General features: G+C 41.2%; 1 protein-coding gene across 3 annotated transcripts in view; it reads right to left on the bottom strand.

Moving 5' to 3' along the window:
• The window catches only part of CNTNAP5 (contactin associated protein family member 5), an 801428-nt gene that overhangs the window by 294138 nt on the left and 486020 nt on the right, over positions 1-21270 (bottom strand). For all 3 annotated transcript variants that reach the window (XM_019469410.2, XM_053909896.1, XM_019469409.2), the window contains exon 11: positions 18214-18320. In XM_019469410.2, coding sequence (XP_019324955.2) covers positions 18214-18320 — 107 coding nt within the window. The remainder of the gene's footprint in view (positions 1-18213; positions 18321-21270) is intronic.

Genomic DNA, 21270 nt, shown 5'->3' with positions numbered 1-21270 from the left:
AAAGTCCTTAATGAGATTGTTTTATGTTGTCACGCTAGAAAATTGGAGATGAAAGAGCTTTGATTTCTTGGAGGAATCACATAAGGGAGTCTGTGCACTCACTTTTATTCTTTATCTTCTAATTAGAAGATTGGAGGGTTTTTTTTTTTTTTTTAAGTAGGAAGAATGAGGAAGCTAGGAGAAGCTTATCATGAAGACATTATTTCAACCTTCAATTTTGTTCCCTTTTTCACTTTTATTCTCACCTTAATATGATTTTAACTTACAATTATGAAACCTGAGATGATCTCTACTAATCGAGAAACAAAGAGATCCGTATTGTTCAGACAAGCATGTTGAAGAACTGGAAAGGGTAAAAGAGGGTATCCCCACCCCAGACTGCTGAAGACGCCCAGCCTGGATGCCCACTGCCTCCCTACACAGTCTGTCCAGTCAACCTATCTCCTTATTGGCTCCCAAGGCAGCTATCTGTGCCCGCCTTTATCATCTCCATCAACACGCCATGATCCTTTAGTGAGAGCCTATGAGAAACCAGAAATTCCTTCTTTTCTTAAGTTCCGCCCAGTTGTGCCAACATCTGCATCCTGTAAGGACTTACTCCTCCCCACTTCTCATATAAAGGTGAGCCAGCGTTAGGGGTCCCATACTGTTCCGATTTCTAGAATCTTTTCTATTCCACTTATTCAGCAAAGACTTTACCAAAGAGTTAACCTTCTTAATCACTCCATATGCACAGATTGTGTCCCCTAAACACTTCATAAAGGCAGAAACTAAATATCCATCTGTAACAAATATATGGTATGATATAGGTCACATATATGACATGATATGATATGTGTAAATACACACCCATTTACACACATCAATAGATACAGGTGCACAGGACCTCTGCGGTGGCTCAGCTGGTTAAGCGGCGTCCAACTCTTGGTTTCGGCTTGGGTCATGATCTCGCAGTTTGTGAGATCCAGCGCTGCATCGGGGCAATGAGTAAGCATATTGAAGGCTCTGAGGAGGAGGAGGACCAAACATTCATAAGTCTCTCCTATCATTTGCTAAACACCACCAGGCCTTTAAAAATGTGATTTCCATTTTCCTAAGAAATAATTATCAGGCTGGCAAAAATCCAAACTTTTGGCAATGCTCTTTGTTAGCGAGTTCTGTTAGCGAGTTCTGCACACGCAGAAACTGGCACTGTCACGCGCTGCTCAATGCCTGAATGGCTCAGTGCCTGGGGCACTCAGTTTGGTGACATCCAGCAAAACCACACATATCCTTTGACCCTGCAATCTCTCTTTTGGGAATCTAACCTGCAGATAGACTTGCAAGTGTGTAAAATGGCAGACGTTCAAGTTTAGGCATTGTGCTTTTATTCGTGTAGGATTAGAAAAAGAAATCTAAAAAAGCCTATCAATCCAGGCTTTATGAAATGAATTATGGCACAGCTCTACAAGTGAATCCCAAACAACTGAAAAAACAATGACAGAATTCTTTATGTGCTGATATGGAAAGATGAGCTCTAAGATCACTATTTGAAAACCAGAGTGTATAACGTGCATTTGTATTTGCTTGTATTTCTATAAAGAAAATCAAAGGTAGAAGACACAAGTTACCTATGATAGCCTCAGGGCAGGTCTGGGCAGACAGAAGATAAGCAGGAAAATCAGGGTTTCACTGAATATATTTTTTTATATGAATTGATCTGTATCCCTGAAAACATAGTACCTATTTGAAATTTATTTTTTTATTTTATTTTAATTTTTATTTAAAAAAAATGTTTTTAACGTTTATTTATTGTTGAGAGAGGGAGAGACAGGGCATGAACAGGGGAGGGTCAGAGAGAGAGTGAGACACAGAATCTGAAACAGGCTCCAGGCTCTGAGCTGTCAGCATAGAGCCCGATGTGGGGCTCGAACTCACGGACCGTGAGATCATGACCTGAGCCGAAGTCGGCCGCTTAACCGACCGAGCCACCCAGGCGCCCCCCTATTTGAAATTTAAATAAAAAATTCAAGCATCATTTTTATATATTTAAAATCACATTCTTAAAATCTTTGGAGGGACTTCCAGTTCAGACAAGGTAACTTAGACTTGCCTCTCTCTGATCTTCTTGCTAATTAGAACTACCATCCTGGGAGATAATGCAAGAAGTAGCCAAGGAAGATGCTGAAATATGGAAAGAGGAGGGAGACATGCTTTGGGACTTCAAAACTGAAGAGATAACACAACAGTGATTCTGTACCCTCCCTCTGGCCCAAGAAGGTGACCCACATCCAGCATTTTTTTTACCTTAATGTAGCACGGAAGCAGTGAGATAGGATCATCCTCCCCCAACTCCCAGCACACTGAATGGAAAGAGACTACCTCTAACAACAGCAGGTGAGGTTGGCACTACCTGGCAGAACCTGGAATTGGGATCCCACTACCAATAAATGGCCAAGAGAAGGGGTCTCCTTCATTGTTAGGGCTGACACTTGGTTTCCTTACCAAAAGCCACCAGGCAAGCCCGGAAACACTTACAGGACAGATCCTGCCATGGAAGAGAGAAGCCTGATGGGAAGCAGAAAAATCAGCTGTTCTGCCCAAAAACACAAACTGTGGTCCTTCCATGGACTCCTACTGAGCAAAGAAAAAGGCAACACCTTAAATGAATCTTCAGGGAATTATGCTGAAACAGTTAATTCTACCCACACATCCCTTCCCCTCTCACAGGTCCTTAACTGCTATAGGCTTTTTAAAATTCAATCTCTGGGGGCACATGGGTGGCTCAGTTATTTAAACATCTGACTCTTGATGTTGGCTCAGGTCATGATCTCATGGTTCATGAGATCAAGCCCTGTGTCAGGCTTCATGCTGACAGTGCAAAGCCTGCTTGGGATTCTCTCTCTCTCTCTCTCTCTCTCTCTCTCTCTCAAAATAAAATAAAATTTGAAAAAAAATCCTATCTCTGATAGAAGATGAGGTATTGATGCTTAGCATAAACTGGGCCTTTAAAAAAAATGTTTATTTATACATATTTATTTATTTACAGAGATTCCCAAGCAGAATCTGTGCTGTCCGTACAGAGCCCATCTTGCGGCTTGATCCTATGAACCATTAGATCTTGACCTGAGCCAAGATCAAGAGTTGGAGGTGCAAATGACTAAGCCACCCAAGTGCCCCTAAACTGGGACTTTTTAAATCTTGCACTGGGTTTATGCTTTGTGATATAAAGGCATTATAAGGATGTTTATCACCTGCAAGTGAGAAGAAAATCTAACTCTTGTCCAAGATTGTAACAAAAGGCAGAAAAAATTATCTTCATTAAATAAAATGTAAAGCAAGGGTAGGAAACAAATATGGGGTTGTGCTTTGATTGCATAAAATATAACATGGTCAGCATCTTAGACACACCAGGGCTGATGGGGATAACATTGTGGCCCGTGTTATCATTAAGGTGCTAAATAATTCTAAGGGTGCCTGGGTGGCTCAGTTGGTTAAGCATCTAACTCTTGATTTTGGTTCAGGTCATGATCTCATGATTTGTGGGATCAATCCCAGCATGAGGCTCTAGGCTGACAGTGTGAAGCATGCTTGGGATTCTCTCTGTCCCTCTCTGGCTTGTATGTGTGCTTTCTCTTCTCTCTCTCTCTCTCTCTCTCTCTCTCTCTCTCTCAGATTAAATAAATAAACTTGAAACAAAGACGCTAAACAATTCAATATGGCATCAGCTATAACAAGACAGTTGTACCATATCAGGCAGAAGCATGACATATTAGGTGGAAGTATAACCAAATATGGCAAGATGAATATCGGTTCCACAGTGATGGTTTGACAGATAGCACTGGTCAGTTTTAGGTGTCAACTTGGCTGGAGTATAGTCCCCATTTATTCAATCAAACACTTATCTATATTTTGAAGATGTGATCAAAGTCCATAATCCATTGACTTTGACTAAGAAAGATCATCCTAACATATCTGGATGGACTCGCTTCAATCAGTTGAAAGGCCTGAGAGCAGAGCTGGGATTCCCTGAAGAAGAGGAAATCATCCCTGTGAATGGTACCTCCAGCTGCCACCCTGGGATTCCAGGGTTGCCTGGCCAGCTCCCACAACAGCACAGGCCATTTGGCAGGGGGCAGGGGGATGGGTGGATATATACCTTAATACATACTTCCTCCTGATTCTGTTTCTCTGCTGAAACCCTGCTGACTGATGACAATTTTGTTATCATCAATATTCTTCTCCATTAGTAAGGACCTCAATCTATACAAGTCAGTCTCCTTATTTACCCCAACTCAGCCAAGTTAATTCCACCCTGGATTCCTGACCCTCCCCCGCTTTCCCTGGCCTTGCAGATCACACTTACACACCAGGTATAGTTCAATTCTAGAATTACTGAACATCCCCCCCCCCAAAAAAAAACTTCATGTTTCATCTGGTCCCTCCTGCTCGGGTGTCTATACGTTTATCTTTACCCATATTCAATTCAATTTATTCCTTGACCATGTACGATCTTGAACTATTTTCTGAGTATATAATATAGGACCCCCACCATTCTTGCTAATTTCAAAGTCCTTGAGAAAAGACGTAAGATCTTTAATTATTCTGGTATCACCCACAATGATATTGTTGGACCTGGAATGAGCACTTACTTACACATGCCTGACAGAAGCCTATGCTGTGTGGAAGGGTGATCTGAAAGGAGAAGAGATTTTCACAAATTGGCGCTAAATGAAAATAAACAACTTAATTAAATCCTAACATAACAGCAACCAATATAAACTGTGGAAATCATCTATGTTCACAGATTTGGGGATCAGCTATGGTCATTATAATATGATGATAATAAGTAGACTATGCATTGCTTAATGTAGGCAAAAGCAATTTCCTTCCTTTGTTATTATTACCTAAGTACTTTCTGAATCCAGTGATTATAAGATCTATGGAGACCTCTGATATCATACTTAATTCAAGGCAACAGAGGTATGATAGAGGTGGAAGAAAATCATGTCAAGTCCTCCTCTTTGGGGGAACTTCTCAACACCAAGCAAGAAGAGAAAACGGCAGGTTGTCCATGGTAGGCTCATAGAAGGCATAAGAAAGACTAACCAGAGAAAGCTAAAAGAAGGTATTAGCTTCTAAGAGAAGCAGATCTTCTACCCACCAGAGAGGCACAATAATAGCAGGAGGTATTGATCACCCTGTTTCTACAGCATCACTTGAGGAAGGATGTAAATAACATATTTGTACTGAAAGGTCCTTTCCAAACATAGAAATCAGCATCTGTTACTAATCTAAAAGCTCTCTACTGAAGACCAGAAAAGGTAAAAGTGTGGAGGATTTATGAAGCAAAGTAAGTAAATCAAGAGAGCCTCCTACATAAGGCACCATACCTGACGCTCCAAAGTGATCCCTTATTTATCATCAAAAAAAAAAAAAAAAAATCCTAAGACACAGACATGATTACTCCTATATTTAGAGGTAAGAAAAGGAAGTTTCAGAGAATTTGAGTAATTTTTCCTAGGTTACCCAATTTTTAATTGCCAGAGCCTGGAAGTGAATGAATTTCTCTTCTCGTACTTTATCTCCGTAAAACTAAAGTTCTCTTCTCATGCTTCATGTCCATAAAACAAAACACAATTTAATTTTTTGCCTACCTCTTTTGACAATCCCCTGCTAATGTCATCAGACTGAAGACTTCCCCTAGGTAGAATCAGTAGAGCATAGGTCCTTACACTGATGGCCTGTGAGCTCCAGGCAGACTGCAGATTATGTAACATTTATCCCACTGAAAGCCCATTTGGACAACACACGGCCATGAAATCAAATGTCAGCAGACGATTCACTTGGTTCCTCTTTCAGCCATCATGACAGTGGGATCAGGGAGACAGGAGCAAGGGGATGATTGCCAAGGTCTTCATCATCACATTAGCTGCCAGTGGGAAATCTGCACTGCCAAAACACGACTCTGACAACTCGTCCGTTGACAGACTAATAAACTCAGTTACACGTCCTGCTCTGACAATGGACAGCTTCATTTCCTTTTCATGTTTTCTACATATACTGACGCACCCAAAAATCCTCTTTGCGCTAATATATTCAAATGCAGACTACACCTATGCTGCCTGAAAGATGATTTACAAGCCAGTTTGGGAGCTAATGGGGGACTGGACTGTACGTGGGGGTCCGTAAGAAATGTGCTCCTAATTCAAAGAAAGAGCCTCAGGGCTCCACTCAAGTGAAAAACAGGAATTTTCTCTTCATGGTGACCAAAGAGAAAGCCTAACTGACCTTGGTATCATACATTGTGTTGTCTTTCTCCTCTCAGTGGAGAAGATATACAAACACACATGAAGGAAATGCCAACAAGCTGACAGTAAAAACTCCATTTTCTCAACATTTATTTTGCATACGCCATATTCCAGAGCCGATGCTAGGTATTGAGGGCACCGGCATGAAAAGCCCAAGTGCCTGTCCTCAAGGAGCTTAATAAGTTAATGCTAACGAAAGATCAAATAGGTGATCCTCAAGCAGAGCATCGAGGTAGAATAGAGAATTATCTGGAAGAAAAAGTCAGGAGAAACATTTAGGATCAGGGGTACCTGGCTGGCTCAGCGGGTAGAGCGTCCAACTCTTGATCTCAGGGTTGTGGGTTCAAGCCCCATGTTGGCTGTAGAGATTACTTAAAAACAAACAAACAAACAAACAAACATCTAGGGTCAAAAGAATGCAGAAAAAAGAATTTGATGTGCTTAGCAGTGAAAGCGATCAGACTTACTATAACATGGATACATATGGAATCATGACTGAAAAGTGTGATTTACAAGGGCTCCAGGTGATGAAGAGCCATACTTACTCAAATGGGAAGCAGGGATTTAATCATTAAGACAATGGAGAGCCACTGAAGAATGTGAAGCAGAGAAGTGATATACTCAGAGTTCCTTTTACCATACAGGTAACACCAACTGAATTTTGAAATAACCCTAAAATTTCACCACTATCAACTTACCTTAGCTAGAACATGATACAGCCATGGAAAGTTCTGTGGGATACACACACAGATAAATTCAGAGACAACAAGAATATCCAGGTTTTAGTCCTGCTCCAGTCTTATAATGGAATGTCCTTGGGCTCTGCCTTCTAAACTTCTCTGAACATTGGGGTCCTTCCTCTAAATACTTGCCTTGTCCCTCACCAAGGTTGCCGTGGAAACAAATTGATGTAAATATATAAGAAGAAGGAACATATAAGGAAGGGCTAGAATCATACTTGTCAAAGGGATTTCATGCTCATTGATTCATGAATTTATCCTAGGAGCAATAAAAAACAGATTCTATTATTTTCCCTTGGGATATGGTGCAAGTGAGGCTCAAATTGGTGAAATAACTTGCCATTGGTCACAGTGTGATCGTGTCATGGAATTTTAATGGATAAAGAAATATTTTCTAAATTTTATCTCTAAATTACATAGTAAAAATATTTTGGCAAGTTTCAAGCTGAGCACACTAGAAATTCCTTTTTTATGACATGTTATATAGTACAATTTTACCCTATCATTTAAAGTAAAACTGATAACCTATAATGAATGATCATGCCATCTCTCTCATTCACTCATCACCTACTACGCTGATTACTCTTTGAGTTGATCCATTTCTAATGAAATTCACAGTAGTGCAACTCAACCAAATGCTTCAAGGGCAACATGTAAGAGCTTTAAGCATTTGTGACCCTTATACCCTCATATTTTAACTTGTTTTACTTTGAAAGACTTTTTCTTCACTCTTTTTAAAGTTTATTTTTATTTCTTTTGAGAGAGAGAGAGAGAGAGAGAGAGAGCACAGGGGATGGGCAGAGAGCCCTATGCTGTCAGTGCAGAGCCCAAAGCAGGGCTCAAACTCACAAACCACGAGATCACAACCCGAGCCAAAGTCAGACACATAACCCACTGAGCCACCCAGGTGCCCCTAAAGGATTTTTTGAGGTAACAGTGTAAAAGAGCACTTTGTGCTTTATAAACCACAACAAGAGATAAGCTATGTGATCCATGCAAATAATATCCTGAGCTAGAACACTGGAAAATGGCTAAGATGAAAAACAGTAAGTTTACAGTATGATAACAACACACTACAGAAAGTCAGCACGTGCATCCTGAGTCTGGCTATCAGAGGAAATCAAAATAATCTTTCTTAGTGACCACGATGAATCCGTATATAATCCACATTGTACCCCCGAGGAATATGGGTTATATGAGTATGTGACTTGCCTCAGGCCATCTGTGGCAGAGACAGCTCTAACTTCTGGCCCCTTGAGCCCCCACTTGGGCTTTTCTCAGTGACACTGTGCCTCTCAGTTCTGCTAATGGCAACACCTGCGCCAGAACCTAAACTTTGTTTTGCAATATACAACATGAGACGTGTTCTCCCAGCCAAACGACTTAGCACAGGCATATAAATTACTGAGTATTATAAATGATATGAAAAATACACCAAAATTTTCATAATCATAATTTTAAATATATAATAGATACCATTTAACGTGGAAGTGCCAAATCACAAATATTGAGCTAGATGTTTCTCGTTTCTTAGCTGTAGTGTATGCAATGGCTGTTTGAATGAGCTGTTATTATTTCAGAGATCAAGCAACCGAGTCTGCAAAAAGCTAAGTAATTTGCCCAAGACCAGGGAGTTGTAAATATAACCTAGATATGTCTGGATCCAAAGCTGAAGCACAGATGGAAAATGTGTCTTCATATATTGAGTTTAATATGTATGTATCCAGTCCAGATTACTTCCAGCTCATGGGACATACCAGAGCTTTATATTTCTATGGTGATTAGTCTTCTGTTGATTGAAATACATTAAAAATAAATGCTCATTGTTCCCACTCAGTGTTCAAAGTAAATACCAATGGTTCTCCAAAGGAAGGCAACATCAACAATTAAATTATCTCCAGTTAATTATATTCTTTCATATTCGGGGATCTTTTGCTGTTTCTAAGGATTTGGAATAAAGCCAAAACTGGTGATTACATTTCTTGCACATTGTCAATCCAACCTAAGTATTTGAAGTTGGCTTTACTTAGCCTCAATTAATGACGGGAAGGGGAGAAGAAGGGAGAGATGGGGAAAAGAGGAAGGAAAGAACAAACAGAACAAATTAACATGTAGGAAATGACTGTGGGAAAGTCTTAAATCGTTGAGATGTGTTCAAAAGGAAGAAAATTGATCCGAGGTGACTATGCAACCTTGATTCCTCCTCCTTTCTAATAAGAAGTCTTTGTATCAGTTTTGTTATTAAATCCTGCCATGTTCTATAAAATATTTAAGAGTGCTCTTTCTTCCACTTAGAGATGTTGTAATGTGAAGAGGAAGTGCTTTCAGCCATCTAGAACTGGGTTCAAATCCCACTTCCTCTAGCTCTGTGGCTTTAAGCATTTGGCCATAAAAGAGATGTTTATGTCCATTGATCCTCTGCTGTGCACCCATATTTGCCAGATATGATACAAAGAGGGATGCACAGAATAGTAGCAGTGTGGAAAGGTAAATAAGAACCAAACTTTGCATGTTTGTATAGTGCAATAAATTCTACGTGAATGGGTACCAAAGGAGCAAAGTGGAACAACATCTAGGAAAGGTCCTGGTAGGCTTCTGGGAAGACTTGACACGGTTACTTGGGCAAAAAAAGTGTTAAGAAGACTTTCTGGTCGAGAAATATGCATATGTGAACACCCAGTGGTTTGAAGAATTGCCACCATCTAACAAGGTCAGAGCTAAGAACCAAAGGGGCCTCAGAGAGTGAGATGACATAGATTAGCCCCCCAATAAATCCATGGCACTGAAAAGAAGCTGAAACCAAACAAATGTCCATTCCCTCACCCCTAGGCTAGTAACTTGGGAGAAACTCAAACATTCTTGGTGCTCCTCCTTATATAGAATCCTTCCTTTGGTTCTCACTTTGGAAAAACACTCTCTTAAGACTTCCCTGCCTATCCAAGTCTGGCCCTAGGGTACATTCCCCATCCATTCTTTGAGAACTTTCCCTCCATCTCAACCTGCTTCAATCTCTCTTTTCACAGAGACGCAATGCCCCTGCAGAAAGCAGTGCCTTCTCTTACTTCTTTACTGATGAATACAAAGATAATGGCCTTTGCTGCTGAAGGAGAGTCAAATCTTCTTAGTGGCAGGTAGCGGTTCTGAACCCTGGATCCTGGCAACACCTGTGACAGTCATCAATTCACAAATGTTCTGGGAACAGCAAATTCCAATACTTTCCAATACTTCTATAGTCATAGATTCCCTATGGAAAAATGGTTTCTTTCCTTCCCTTATTGTACTCTTCTACAACTTTTTTATTGCTTTATTATTGTTATTATTTGGTTTTGTTTTGTTTTTAGAGCGACAGTATGAGCAGGGCAGGGGAAGAAAGAGAGAATCTCAAGCAGGCTCCATGCTCAGTGCAGAGCCCGACACAGGGCTTGATCCCACAACCCTGGGATCATGACCTGAAGCGAAATCAAGAGTCAGAAGCTCAACTGACTGAGCCACCTCAGGTGCCCCAACTGCAACTTCTTTTTTTAAACACTCATCCGGTCATTCAACTATCACCACACCCTATGATGGGGGATATCACTCAGACGTGTCCATTTATAATCAATTCTGTGTTTTAAGTTACCACTTCCTCTTAGTCTTCCTTCTTCTTTCCTCACCACTCCTTCACACTTGTGACTCACTGTAGCCCTTCTTGAGTCCTTTAAAATGATTTACTTTGTAGGTTTCATCCTTGGCCTACCACACCTGGGCAACTTCAGCTACTCAAAAGGCTTCAGCAACTAGACCCCTCATGATTCTGATTTTCCTCCCGGGCCTCACTCAGGGATTTCCAGCTACTTCAGCACGGTGAGCACCTCTCCAGACTGACACTGCTCCCCAAACTGAACTGATAACAGCATCCACTAAATCTCCTCTTCTACTTGTTGAAATAGCAACTAACATGAAACAGGCACTTTGCATTTGCCAGATGCCAGGTTAAATACTTTAGGGGGGATTATTTTACTTAAGCCTCATGATATTTCCATTAGGGGGCCACTATTATTAGTCCCATATCACCAGTAAGGAAGTCAAAGCACACAGAGCTCATATAAATTGCCCTAGGTGATAGAGCTTGTAAGTTGTAGGGCCTGGATTTGACAGGAGGCTGTCAGGCCCAGACAGACCTGAGAACTTAGTCACTATATTCTTCATTCATGAAGTCTTCCAAGCTAAAAAGCTAACAGTCATCCTTCTCTCTGCTGTATTCGATTTGTCTTCAAGTCTGTTTGATCGAATTTTAGATACGCCTTTCAAGTCAGGTCCCTTCTTCCTAGCTCGCCACGACTCTCATTATTTGCTGTCCACACAATTGTAAAGAGCATCCAGTATCTCTTCCTTCTGCCCATATCTTCATCTTACAACTTCAGTGCATGCTCTGCAAAACCATCAGAGTTATAATTCCCTTTAAAAAAAGAAACTCCGATAAGCAAAATACAAACAACAACAAAATAAATATTAGCAAGTCATTTCTGAGAACTAAAGGGAAACCAACAAACCATGGCTGGCTCCTCAATGCTCAACAGAGAAGCAAGCTCCTTCTGAAAGTAGCCCCCTTCCTTTACTCTGGCTGCATTGCCTTCCGATCCAACTTCCCCATTGCACTTCAGATTCTAGCCATGCTGGGCATTGGATAGACCTCTCTTTGCTGCGTGACCCTCATGTCTCTCTGCCTTTTTACATGTTGCTCATTGTTCCTTCCCCTTGCTCTTCTTCCTTCTCATCCTCTGAGCCCTAGTAAGGCTTCAGGGCTCAAAGGTCAATTACTGAGAAAACTTTCTCACCTCCGCACAGAAAGTGACCATGCCTGTGCCCCAGTAACTTACCACTACATCGTGCTCGTACCTCATGTATTCGTGAACACAGCAAACAGCAGATTTCTACTGTGTGTCAGGTGGAAATCAGTGGCTGGAGACAGAAAAGACTCAGATACCACCCTGTCCTTATGGAGTCTCCATCTAATGGCACACTGAATGACCCATTCCCACTTAAGTTTCCGTCTCGCCAATTACACGGTGTGCCCTTTATGCCACCGGTTCCTTGGCTGTGTTTAGTACAAATATAAACAAGACGTGGTTCCTTCTCCAAAGGAGTTTTCAGTCTCACTAGGGGAGTTAACATAAATAAAAATAATGATGACACAAAAGACTGTGGTTAGTGTCATAAAATGAAGCAGGGCGTGGATTCCACAATTTATTACTATTATTCATTTATTTCTTCTTCTCCTTTAGGTGTCTAGTTGTAGCTGGGAACATCTGCAGAAGGCACTGGGGTTACGCATGAAGATGAATTTGCTTTAGATCTTGATAAGAAACCCACAGAATAATATTAGGATATGAGCTGCTCTGAGCTAAGAGCTATAAGCGATGCCTTTAAATAAGCCTCTTATTACCAGAATCCCCCACCCTCTCTAACCTGTCGCTCCAACCACGAAATGCCATGCGGTTACAGACCATTTACCTACTCTTAAAACAGCAGAAGCGTTATCCCTCTGTGATGACTAGTGTAGAGTCTGATAGCCAGACAACTTGACATGCTCCCAATCAATACCCGGCTATTGACTGCCCAATGGGAGAAGCACTATATCAGGCTTGGGAGAGGAAGAAAGCTGACATCCTCTTGCCCAGCTGCAAAGTGAGCTAAAAGGCACTGTGAAGGTGTCAGGAAGGACTGCAAAAAGAGATTAGCCAAGGCTGGGAAATGGTAAAGAGACCCTGGAAAGGGACCATGTGAATGTCATCAGACATAGTGAGAAGATCAAGGACATTCCCACTCAATAGGAGACATAGAGAAGATGATAAGTAAGTCCTTGTGTCACTTATTGAGTCCACTCAATGTGAAAGGGATCACATGCATAGTTACTGACACCAGATGGGCTTTCAAAAGGTACTTGTTGCATGACAAAGTAGAATTCTACAGAGAGAGACAGTCTTATTCTTATGGTATAAGTCATCTAAAAAAATAAAAATAAATAAATACATCAACCGTTTTCTTTACCTGGAAGTCACCATGAAGGTCAATAATAATTTCCATTTCAATATTCAAATGTTTTAGTAAAAATGCAAGTGGAAGAGGTTTTTTTTTTTTTTTTAAGTTGCAGCAAACAATTCTGGCATAGAAGGCAAAACAAGGTGTCAGAAAATAATAATCAGAGTACAAACTGTAGCCAGACTTTAGGAAAACAAGCTGAAAATATGAATCAAGATCCTTGAGACTATTCATGGTCTTTGACTCAGTAATACCACTACTAAGACATCCTAAGGAAACAATAGACTATGAGGGATTTAAAAATTACTTAAGCACACAGATGCTCACAACAGTTGGTTATAATAATAAATACTTGGAAACAACACAGGTCCTCTCCACCCCCCCTCCAAAAAAATAGATGACAATGTTTGAATAAAAGTCATTAAATGGACTATTTATTATGTAATCATTAAAGTGGTATTTATAGATATTGCAATAGCACATAAAAAGGTTTGGTTATAATGGGAATGAGCTCAGATTTCCCCTAGGGGAAACTGCTTTATAGGAATATCATTTGGGCTTTGGGAATGAATGGAGCTATTTATCTTTCCTTCCTGAAGCCAGGGAAATATATGCAGTGTTCCAAAGTACAGCATAGATATTCCTACCATCACGTCTTGGCTCTTGCCTGTTTCCATAAGCTTTCCTATTTCTTACATTCATTTTGATTTTTGCTGTCTTTCAAGTGCTAATTCACCCTACTTTCTTCCATGATGACTGCACGATTATTCTAGAATGCAAAAACATCTTCATCTCGCAGTCTTCTACATTTTCAATCACGTATCACAATATCCCAGTGTGTCTCAAGCAATATGAAGGAAGTCATGAATGCCTCACCATTAAGTTCACATAGAGAGGTTTGCAAATGTCTTATGTGTTTAAGAAAGGAAATAAAACACAGAGCTTAAAATGTGTCTGGCATCTGAAGCCAGATTCCATTCATTCAAGATCCAGCTCCACTAGCTGTGTGATATTGAGGAAGGTACGTAACTTTTCTGGGTTGCCATGTGATGCTCTATAAAATGGAGATAGTAATACCATATGACTTTATCATTACATGGTAGACTAATTATGCATTAAACTCCCATAATCAAAACCTCTTCCTTTTAATATTAACTTGCACTCATAGGATAGCATGACCAAAATATACTGTACCTGTTTAGAAGTTTGGCTTTAACTACATAACCTTCTAAACCTGCACGTTGCATCAAACCAAGAACACGGGTGACTAACTCTGGTGGTCTGAAAGCTCTGCTCATTGGTTGGGTTGCCAGGGGTTGTGTGGATTGCAAACATTGGTATACCTTCAGTTATTCCTCTGGAGAACAGAATACAATGCAGAGAAGGCGGCTTCTAACCAAAACAACTTACAGACACGACACAATAGGGCTCAATGACAGCTCATGGGATAAGTGAGAGACTCACATATCTTCCCTATCTGGAGACAGGAATTCCCCACATGCTCACCACCTCCTTCTTCAACAGTCTTGAAGGTTTTGAACAAAGTGTATTTGAAAAGAAATGTAACTTGTATGCCCAACGTCTTTATGTGTCATCAGGTAAGGTGGAAGGAAAATTGAAATGGAATGATGATAGATCTACTTTTACCAGCAACCCGCTCTGTCTAAACACGTTGGGTTCCCACTGTGCTATTTCTTAGAGTCCATCATACCCTTCCCTTTACCCAGACTCCTCTCTTATCCACAAAAGCTGGACAGAAAGAAGTTAATCCTACATGTCCTCAGCCCTGTTGGTTTACATTCACTTAGAAGCACCATAATGAAAAATTAAAACACCCTGAAGAGCTTGAAGAAACAAAGGATTAAGAATACTCAAGAAATTATCAGTTTTGAGTAATACGAACTGTCTTACAAATCTGAAGACTGTATATAATGTTGTGTGGATAACTGCTTCAAGAACACAGGCCCCAACACACAAAAGACATTGCCATTTCCATGGGAGTGGGGCTGTGAACTTGCTTGGGTTGTTTCAATCTGAGGATGTCCTCAAATACCACCAAGCCTGCTACCTGTGAGCTTTGAGGGATCAGCTACCCCTCTGGTAGTTTTCTTACGTGGTGGAGGGCCAAGGGGCCTAGGGGCCTATGTATTGTCTTCTGCATTTTGGCAACTTTCATCTCTGATGCCCCATGTGGGGGGCAGCACAGGGGGCTAGGAAGGACAGGCTTTTTGCAGGCAGGAAAGCATGCCTTGGTTCACTCAATTTACAAATCTGACTGAAAACAACGGTCCTCACCCAACTGGGGAAGGGGAAGAAATCAGTTAGAAGATGACAAATTCTTGAATTGCACAGGCATACCAGGTGTGTTTGCCAGCCCTCACAACCATCCAAGGACCTGATTTCTCCTGGCTGGGTGCCCAGAAGGGAAGAAAGAGCCTAACAGTGTGGCAACCTATCATAGAGCACTGAGCAATTTCACAGCAAGGGGAATAGAAGGTGTTATAAAAACAGAATGGTATTTTTTTTTTAAATTTTTTTAACGTTTATTTATTTTTGAGATGGAGAGAGACAGAGCATGAACAGGGGAGGGGCAGAGAGAGAGGGAGACACAGAATCTGAAACAGGCTCCAGGCTCTGAGCTGTCAGCACAGAGCCTGACGCGGGGCTCGAACTCACGGAGTGTGAGATCATGACCTGAGCTGAAGTCAGATGCTTAACCGACCAAGCCACCCAGGTGCCCCCAGAATGGTATTTTTAAGGCTTTGTGTGTTGAGTCTCCTGCTCATCAGCTGGGATAGCGTTCCATTAAAAATCAGCACCTCACCTCCATTGATTTTCAACTTCACACTTTTTTAAAAGCTGGAAATATTCTATTTTTAGCCTGATAGATGGAGAAAATTAAAGGAGAAGAGTATCCATAGAGATGAACTCCTCGACATAGTGTTAAATTAGGAGAAAGTGAATGGAATAAGCTATGAAAACTCATAGAATGTTGTCATGTGATTTTGCCAAAATTTGGGCAGCTCTGACTTAAATTTTCTTCAAGGTTCTCACCATTACATTGATGGCTCTTCTGGTGGTCACTGAGCATCTCACAAGGGCACTGATGTGACAATCTAGAATCCAGACAGTACTATACATGTCTTGCAATGTGTCTATGCAAGTAAACATTGTTCTTGGCTACTTAGGGATGATATCTCTGGAATTAGGCTCAACACTCATAGGTTGGTATTTACTAGGAATCTTAAACAAAACATGTAATTTTAGCCTTAAAAGGGCCCACAAGATTTCATTAGTATAGAGTCTGTGAAGAAACAGCTTTGGAGTGACACAATGATATGCTTATTCAAGTACAAGAGCCAGGTAAAATCCAAATTTAATCTCTCTTAGTCCAGTGTTCCCTTCACTGTGTTCCAAATTTCTAAATAGAAAATTTTAAATAATATATTTCATTATATTGTTAAAATAAAAAAAAATATTTTTTAGCTCTATTTTAGAGAGGGAGCATGTGCACAAGCAGGGGAGAGAGACAGAGAAGGGGACAGGGAGAGAGACAGAGACAGAGAGAGAGAGAATGCCAAGCACGTTCTACTCTCTTAACGTGGGGTTTGATCCCATGAACCTGGGATCATGACTTGAGTCGAAGTCGGACACTCAACCAACTGAGCTACCCAGGTGCCCCAATAATATACTTCATTATAAAGCCAGGCGGGGTTTTAGCCAGGTGGTATTTTTCATTTCCACAGGCATCCAAGAAATAGTAACATCATCTGTGATGACCTTTGGGCTGTGTCGTCTCTGATGTGACTAGACATCTCTGTGGGCATGACTGGTAAATGCTACCTTGCAAGGCACAGAAAGGCTGTCTAATGGCTGAGAGGTGTTCAGGGCTGACAGTGACGACAGTGCCCCCTGCATCAGAGTCTGATCTCAGCACTGCCGGCATCTCCCATTTGCTTTCTGAATCTCTAGGTGCCATCCTGGCAACAGCAGGAACTTAGGAAACCCTGGTGAGGTCCACCCCTGCTGGGCCTCACCGTAGTCCTCAGCAGCCCCCTGGCTCGGTTCTTACATTTTTCTAACAGTTCCACCTCCTACCTCTCTACCGTCGAAGTCAATTTCACAGCTCACATTTTCGATGAAATCTCCCACAACTATAGCCAGCACCTTCAGATTGTGTCTTTCTAAATTATCCTTACAGCTCACTTCACACAGTTTGACACACGATTCTGTAAACGGCAAACCTCTATTTTGTCGTGTGTTTTTGTTTGGTGACCCCAACGAGACTATAAAATTACAGTAATCGGGGCCCCAGCTAGTCATTTATTTTTTTACTCATCGCCCCTTATTCCTTGTGTGCTCCAGCCTCCCTCACTCACCCTGCTTTCTCTCTTACTTCTTACTATCAGCACTCTCCAGCCACGTCAAGCCACTCACACATTCAGTCTCCTTTTTCTTTTCTTTCTCTGCCACACTCCTACCAAAGATCAACTCAGGCCTTCTATTTGAAGCCTCCTTAACACTGACATGCCGTCATCGGAAGTTATCATCTAGATGCTGGTTCTCTCTGATCCCACAGCAAGACTGCAACTTTTGAATTGAGGTGTGCCCTTGTGACTTTCCTTAGCCAATAGAATGTGAGTGGACGTGATGTTTACCACTCCCAGGGGGAAACTTTCAATGGCCAGTGTATGCTTTCTCATTCTTCTCTCTGCCACAGCAACCTCCTGGGTGTCAGAGCACCGCCAGTTATCCCAGAATGAGGACAAAGTGGAAGAGGGGCCCCTGCCAATGTGACATAAGCATGTAACACAGGCATGACACAACCACTGGTTACTTAAGCCACTGACAGGTCTAACCGAGTAGCCTAACCGAGCCCATCCAGACAACACCCTTGACCTAATAGCTCCCCTTGGTGAGCCTAGGGCACATGGTCTCTCCTCTGCCTCCAACACTTATTCCATTTCCTATCTGTGTTCCTGGCAGGCCACAAACTCTCTGAGGATATGGCTTATAGTCCTATATGTATCCCACATGGCCACCAAGAAACACGTGTTGAATGAATGAACCCAAAGAGCCTGCCCCACGTTGAGCGCATCCTGAAGTCAGCACTGGCACTCCTGGAGGTGTGCCCATTCTGTGGGTAAGTCAGAAACACTCACAGTTATGGCAGGTAGCGCCACTGTAACCTGTGTTACTGCAGTTACAGGAGAAGCTAGTCCAGGACTGGGAGCAGCCTCCTCCATGTTCACAGTAGTTTGGCAAACACCTAAGGAAACAAAGCAAAAGCAAACAAAATAAACCAACTCAGTTGACATGAAGGGAAAACACAAAAATGTCTGATACCCAACTACATGGACTGATAGAAGAATTTGATCTTCTGTATTTCTATACTAAGTCAGACTTGAGTAACAGCAAAACAAGTCTTTGGCTTAACTGCAAGACACAGGTCTGTCCAGCACTACTGTGAGATGAAATGCTCACAGCTGATTTAGGCAATTACATGAAGCATTTCAACATTGGGGCAAATTGCCATTGACTTAAAGTTAATTTGAAGTGGTCAGGATCTGTAAGATTTTTCATTTACCATTGAACAAAATGTACAAAGATTGCAATTTTGCATTTTGGAAAGGTTTTGCATTTTTAAAGGGAAGGGAAAAGGGGCAGATAATTGAGGTCACTGTCCTCATGATTCTCTTCTGGGTGATGGCCAGGAATCTATTTTAAACTACACATGAAATTTGAAAAGATGTTACCTGCTCATTTAACATGCAAGGAAGCTTTATCATTTCAAAAAATGCCAACCCACCCTTAAAATGAGGCCTTTACTACTTATGATGAAAACAGTACGACTATTCTGAAAAACATTTTCACCACACACATTAAAAATTCTCTGAAGCATTCATATAATTTGACCCAGCGATCATACTTAAATGGCTCTATCTTAAGAATATATTTCAAAATATAAAGATTATGCATGCTAATTAACATCATTCACAAGGCAGCCATGATGAATCAATGTAGATGTCCAACATTAGAAAACTTCTTAGGGAATTTTTAGTACATAAAATTAATGGGCTATCATAAAGCTACTGCAAATGCTTAGCAAAAAGGATTATAACAAACTGAGACTGGATTAAGTGAAAATTCAAGATATTAAGCATGGCCACAACAAAATAAAATGAACACATTATATCACAAAAATGATAGGAAGGACAGACTTCAAGCACCACTTGAATTAATGGGAGTGAAGGCAAAGGTTCATATCTTCTGGACAGAGATCATGGGCTTTAGGGTCACTTATATCTGGGTTCGAATCCCAGCTCAGGCATTTGCTGCATGATGTCTTGGGGCAATTAATTCTCTTCACTTCTTACACACGCAACTTAAAATCTCTACAGCACAGGAATGGTTGTGACAGAAATAACCTGGTGAATGCTCAATATTAATAATGAATATAATTAAGAGTAAAAGCAGTGATAAATATGGGAACTCTTGAAAATAATCTTGAAATATAAAAAATACCATGAATTTAAAGGGGGAGAGGGTTTGAGTAAGGAAGTTACAGGAGTGGTCTAATACAATAAAAGGGTTCATTATGTAGCCTCTGAGAATGTGAGGCAAGCAAAAGTAAGATGATTTATCCTAAGTGTCCTATATAGGTAGAAAACCCTCCAGCAATGATTGTTTCAAAGCCCAGAAACTAATATTCCTGCATATGTTCAGACGTATTATTAGAAATTTTCCGCTCAGCACAGCAAACGTACAATTGTGCTGACAGGGCTTATGTCTGGGGAAAGCATATCGGTAACTCCATAGTATCTAACTGTGGCTTAAAGAACAGAAGGGGGGAGGGGAAAGAGGAACCAGTAATTTTTCTATGGAACGTGTTCACAGAAACCAAGCAATCAACACATAAGCAAAAACAAGTGGTCCCTTCCCTACTCCAGATTGCATCCTTCCTCTTGATTCCCATTCCCAGCTCTCAGTCTTGGTCGAAGGGAAAGAAACAGGCTTGTCACTGATATGGACCAAAGTCCCCGCCCCCCACTAGCCTTGAGTTGTGGGGAGTTACAGAAACTTGAGGCATCAGTGTCCACATCCACATATTCCAAGCAAAGATGTCTGCCCCAGGGTGTACCCTGATGGAGAGTCTGTGGGGCTAGCCTGTGAAAGCCCACCTACCCTACCCCTGTCTTCTCTTACATCCCAGCACCTCCCTGCTTCTGGATCACACTGCTCCTGCAGGGCATTTTCTCCATCATTTTCCCCACTGGAATTGTCAAGTTGTTACACAACCTCTCTTTACCCCTATCCAACTCCATTCCACTCCCCTTGTCCCAATGCCAAACACGCACACACATACACACACACGTGCTCCCCTTCTTCCCCCAGCATATAGTTAATTGCTTTAAAGATGGAAAGCAGAACAAAGCCAGGTGGTGAGGTACTTAATCCTATAGTTCTCTTGGTTTCAGTATCAAGAAGGTCCACATCAGCCTCTTTTAACTACGTCTGACACTATAGAATACTCAGAAGTTCTCAGGGGCCATGTTATCATCCACAGGAAGAAAGCTTGTGGGCAGTGAGAGAGACAGAGATAGAATACTGGGGTGCAGAATGCAGCAGAAAGACCAAGAGTTCTGACAGTACTTGTGTGGCTGGTTTTGGTTATTCCAAGATTTGGCTGCACCCCTGAACTTCTGAGGGCTGCCTGTTTTAATCTGTATCAGGTGCTGTGAGATAACCCAAGATCATTCTAGAAAAAGCCCTATTCCATTCAGGCTGGCTTGAGCTGGGATTCCAGGACTTTCAACTAACAGAATCTTAACCTTTTGTAAAACATCACTCTATGAATACAAAAACAAATGAAAACCCTTGTTTTCCCTCTATTCTATACGTTAAAATATTTTAAAACTCAAGATTGCCAAATTCAGTCTGGCATGTAGTAGGAGAGGCCTGAGGGAAAATGGTAAGAAATATGTGGGCACTTTGAACACATCTTTAATAAGCTTCACACAGACTTCATGTTGCAGTGTTAATAAACTCAATTTGCCAGTGAAAGGGTAGGATAGAAATTCATTGCTTATGGTCACTTTAAAAAATGATATATTTCTGAAAGGGAAAAGAGTACTTTGGTAAGAAAAAAAATCTAATATTCCTAGAATGAGAAAAAAAATGAATGGATGTTTGTAGCTTGGTTCATTTTGGTTCAACGC

This window comes from Panthera pardus, unplaced genomic scaffold (genome assembly GCF_024362965.1).
Source record: "Panthera pardus isolate Hobbes unplaced genomic scaffold, ASM2436296v1 HiC_scaffold_10, whole genome shotgun sequence".
Classification (NCBI taxonomy): Eukaryota; Metazoa; Chordata; class Mammalia; order Carnivora; family Felidae; genus Panthera; species Panthera pardus.
Note: the sequence above shows the minus strand (reverse complement) of the source record. Positions and strands in the feature narration are given on the sequence as shown.